Source organism: Montipora capricornis, chromosome 7 (assembly GCF_036669925.1).
Source record: "Montipora capricornis isolate CH-2021 chromosome 7, ASM3666992v2, whole genome shotgun sequence".
Classification (NCBI taxonomy): Eukaryota; Metazoa; Cnidaria; class Anthozoa; order Scleractinia; family Acroporidae; genus Montipora; species Montipora capricornis.
The window spans coordinates 45,485,895-45,491,031 of record NC_090889.1 but is presented as its reverse complement, the minus strand read 5'-3'; the positions used below and the strand labels follow the sequence as shown (position 1 = coordinate 45,491,031).

Below are 5,137 nucleotides of genomic sequence, written 5' to 3'. Positions count from 1 at the left end.
TCGCGTGTATCCGTCGACAGTTCCAGTAGCCCTGGACATTAGAACAGTGGATTTCATTCTATCAGCCAAATTTCTTAAGGCGGGGTGCTCTAGATTTCAGACATCCTTCCAGACTCCGTGCTGGAACACATATGAAAGAAAAAAGAGACAACAAAATGGTGGGCGCTGATAATTCTTGATAAAAACCTTAACTTAAAATTACTTCCCCAGTGTAAATGTGGCCAAAGAAAGCAAATTCGGTTACGAAACGCTGACTTTATTATCTCTACACATTACATACACGTTAGTTCGCTAGATCCATTAGTACACTTGAAACTGAAAATAAAACACCAGTAACTGTCCCACACTGGACAATGACGGGAAAAAGCGGATCCGCTAAAAACTAATGGAAGGTGGATACCAAAGATCCAGTCACACTACTGCATGCCATGCATTCGACATAAATTCCAACCAGAAAAGGCCACATCTTGACTTAATTGCGCTTATCGCACCATCCATCATCTTCAGTACAAAAACCTAATGAACACAGTCGTTCACTGACATTAAACTTGACTCTAAGAGCAGCCACTTTAAAACACAAATTCTTAGCTCCAAACAAACGGTTCTTAGCTTTGCCTCTGACAAAGAGACACTTGCGATCAGGTAATAACAACCAATCATGCACAAAAGGACTCCAATGTCTGCCGTCTTGAGACAAGACTGTCCAAAAATAGGATGACTTCCACACTGGAACAACAATTGATCCTTCAGCCTTGCATAGTTTCAAATGATTGATAACTCCTACAATCAAGGAAACCGGGGACACTAGCCAATTATTCTCATATTTCCAATCTTGAGTAAATGCGTCAACCGCTTCTGTTCCAGGCTGATAAAACCTAGAGTTAAAGCGAGCAAGCTTGGTGTTATAGTTGCAAGCGAACCTGTCCACCGAATGCGGACCCCACCTAACGTCCAACATTCTAAAAATATCATCGTTTAATGCATAATCATCAAAATCTATGATTCTACTGAGACAATCCGCCACTGTGTTCAGGTCTCTAGGGACCCATTTCATTTCGAGTGAAATGCTATTTGTTGCACAGGAAGCGAAAATTTCTAAAGGTAGAGACTGCAATTGCTCAACACGACTTCCACTATTTACAATGCTTACAACATTCTGATTATCAGTGAACCAAGCCACCCGTTGGCCTTTGAGATCGTGAGCAAAGCTACTAATAGCTAACTGAACCGCTTTTAATTCCCTCCAAGTAGAGCTCTTCTTACGCTCATCGGACGACCAGTTCTGCTGAAATATTTTACCTTCGTTTTCAACAAAAGAACTGCAAGCGTAATCAGAAGCATCCGAATATACAATGTTCGAGGGCTTGCTTTCGGTAGGCCACGCCGCCCGACCGTTCAGAGAACGTGCGTTTAGTTTCCAAAACATTATTTCCCGAATAGCCTCATCAGTGAGCTGGCCATTAGAATTCCACGATGACCTACCATATAACACGTGGTATAATGACCTAGTCATAATGCGCGTGACGTTACCCACAAAAGGAGAGAATGAAATGATCATGCCAATAAGCGAAGCCAGATCCCTAGCTTTGACTACGCGAGATTCACAATCACTGAGGAAATCAATAAAATTAACAAATTTGCGCAGTCGTTGATCAGTGGCAGCAATGGTGCCCGGAATAGTGTCAATCACACAACCTAGCCAAACTATAACATGAGAAGGATCCCACTGGGACTTTGGAAGGTTTACAATAAAACCAAACCTAATTAGAACGCTATGCACCTTCAAGCTGTGAATTTTAGCAGTTAACTCGGTAGCACCCCCGCCCAATCCGTCATCAAGAAAAACGACTATCGGAATACCATTGGACCTCCACATTTTAATAACTGGCTTAAATAGTTTTGTGAATAAACATGGCGCCGAAGACAGACCGAATGGGATAACTGCAAATTGAAAATAACGAATAACCCCGTCACCAAAACCCCACCTAAAAGCTAAGAACTTTCGGTGCTCGGGAAAAATCTCTACATGATGATACCCCGACTTAAGATCAAACTTAAAAAGGGAATACCCCGTGAAATAATTGAAAGCGCGACTTTGAGATCTTCGCATTTAAATTTTTGTTTGTAAACGTACAAATTGACATGTCTAAGGTCTAATATCAATCGCTTCTTCCCAGACGATTGTGTGGAAACTGACAAGGAATTCACAATATCGGAAGCTTCATCTAATTCTGCGATACAATTCATCTTGAGTAGAACTAGAACCGCCTCGGAGACAAAGTCCTTCTCCTTAATAGCCGATAAGTTATTATCGCTATATTTCGGAGGAGGTAGAGAAACAAAAGGAATTTTATAGCCTTCTCGAATAAATTCCAATATAAAACCCGGAGCATTGATTTCTTCCCACTCTGAAATGCATTTTGCTAGCCTTCCTCTAACCGATGTAACAGATTTCGCCTGAGTAGAATCTAATTCATACGAATCAAGAATAGAAAACTGTGCACGAGAAGAATCGACTCCCACACAAGGCACACAAGGAAAATAAACATCATCATCGACAACTAGATAATCATTAGTAACAATGGAATCAACTACACCTTGATCATCCTCATCTAGTCAGAAGCTTGTACTGGGTTTGGATTGAAAAGTCGAGCATTGAGCTCTCCAATGTCCTGGCTTGCCACATTGAAAACAGTTCCCGGGTCTAATTCGACTCCTGCTTTGTGCCCCCATCGTTGGAATTTGTTTAAGATCTAGCGAATTTCGTTCGCCCGAACGACTGGGACCTGAATCCTGAACGACCGAATCCTTTCTGGCAGCGAACCCCGAAGCAGCAGCTCGGGATCTTCAAGCCGACTGTTTTAAATGTGCCTTGGCGCGTGCTTCAGCTTTGAACGTCTTTTTCTCATCTCAGAGTAATCAGCAATCTCGCTCTTTTTATACTCCTGGACCGTAGACCAGCCGTACTCTGACTTGTCGGCAAGAAGGATGTGCTTTTGGCGCTCTTTCAATAAGTCCTCACCTTTCTGGAGCGAGTCCTTAACTTTGTCCAGAGCATTCGCTTGAGCGGCTGCTTTAGTTTCCTCTAAGGTGTCCTGAATCTTCGCGTTAAACCTGAATTGATCTTCACTCGCTTTCTTTTTAAAACGCCTTGGTTCTTCCATTTTAAGTTTCTTGATCTCACGAATCTGAGCGTCTGACGAGTCCACGTGCGATCTTTTTAACTCGTCTATCGATTTCTGGAAAAGCTGCTCCATTGATTTCATCATGGTCTGGTTGTTGGTTTCTATCATTTTAGCAATGACGTCTTTCGAAACGCCCTCTTCATCCATGGCAGTTGAAAGAAAAGACTTGGAAAGAAACAAAAGTTAATCGGACTGATACAGACCTAGAATGCCTCACCACGTGATGAACTGACACTTTATAGACAACTTGCTACCCATCCTGCCTTACACCAATCGTACCCAGACCCTTCTGTTCTCGTGCCGTAGAAATATCAATTTCTGTCTAATTCGCACGCTCAACCGTCAGAAATTATATTTGCACAGTGTTGGATCAGAGAAGATCGTGTAGTCAAGTAGACTATTGCACAACTGATATTCGCGTTGTTTTATCAGTCGTGCACTAGTCTACTTGACTTTCATAAATATTTTTCAGGCATTACTTAAAATAACATGGCGACAAAAACGCCGGGGAAAAATTCCAGGCCGACAAGAGAATGTCACATTTATTTCCGGATCATCATAAAACGTTAAAGAGAAGTGAGCGGGAGGATGGAAAAGCTCCGGAAAAGGTAGCTGATCGAGTAGTGGCTGAAAGTTTGGAAAACTCGAGGACGAACTGTTGCGTAACTTTAATGGGGCTTTTTTTTTAAAAATTGTTTTTATTACCCTACGAACTTAAGTTCAAAATGAATGCCTGTTTTTGAAATTCTTTTCCCTTACTTTCGTGAAAAAGAGCAGTATTTTTGTCTTCGTCCGCTGGAAAAGTGCGGACCTGCGTGGAAACAACCAGCGATTGAATTTCACAAAAAAACACACTCCAGAAGACGAGCATGACGGCAATGGAGAAATATTATACAAAACACTAATCAAATGAAGATGACGCGTGCTTAAAACTTCGTTGCTATACTTGAGAAAGTTTGTTTTGGGTGACCCCCATGTTTTTTTTTTCATTTTTGGAGCAAGTACTTCATGACCTAACTCTAGGCGAGAAATGAAGAAAATCTTACCGTGGGAAGATTTTGGTGCGGACGTCCTTAATAGGAAGTATTCCCCCCCCCCCCCCCCTCCCACCCCCAGGCCAAGAATGTGACTACATTTGCAAACCAAGTTCAAACTCAATTTTAAGACAGAGGAACATAGAACAGTTGGCAGAATTCTCGCGGGAAAAGTTTCTTGAAAATGAGATCAAAGAAAAGGCCAACATTTTGTATAAATTAGTAACAACAGTATGTGGCACCAAGGTCTTTAACCCAAGAAATGTTCTCAAAACATCTGAAAGAAAGGTACTAGAAATGGGAATGGCATTGACTTGTCTCTTTAAAGCCCAGAACCAAAATATGTAGCATCCCAAGTGCTCAACTGTCTTGTCTCATGAGGGGCAATCTCAGTGTTGTGGTTATAATCCACCCAGTGGGCAAAGTAAATATCCAATTGTGCAAGAACAAGAGAACAGAGTGGAAATTTGCGTTTCATTTTTTGTAAAAACAAAGAAATTACACATTATTCCCGCACAGGTCAACTCTTTTCTCTTTCTCTTGCAAAATACGTTTGTTAACTACTGTTGACTCTTTAAGATATTCTTTCACACAACTAGCAAGGTAAAATGGGGAAAATCTTCCCTTAAAATTTCCAATTTGTATCATCATGTAGTGTTTCACTTTTTGCCATGAAAATTTGTGTTTTGATGCTATATTTACCTTCTGACAACAACCAAAGCTATGTAATAACTTTATGGTATACCTGATCAGAATTTTGTATATTGCAATAATTATTTCTGAACGTTTATTTTTTTTAATTTTTAAAGTACACTTTTTCGTTATTTCAATGACGAACAATGCACTTAATTTTGTTTTCTTATGGCAGGGTTTCACTTGCAGGATTTACGTTATATCCTGCGCGTATTTCTTGTGGGT

At 40.8% G+C, this 5,137-nt stretch overlaps 1 protein-coding gene across 1 annotated transcript; it reads right to left on the bottom strand.

Moving 5' to 3' along the window:
* Positions 1–472: 472 nt before the first annotated feature.
* Positions 473–1,876, bottom strand: LOC138056081 (uncharacterized). Its single transcript, XM_068901920.1, has one exon. The coding sequence runs from the start codon at positions 1,874–1,876 to the stop codon at positions 473–475; it is 1,404 nt and encodes a 467-aa protein (XP_068758021.1).
* Positions 1,877–5,137: the final 3,261 nt, after the last annotated feature.

What these genes read in the sequence shown, in the direction of transcription:
- LOC138056081 (XM_068901920.1), bottom strand. Translation starts at nt 1,876, where the DNA reads ATGTGGAGGTCCAATGGTATTCCGATAGTCGTTTTTCTTGATGACGGA.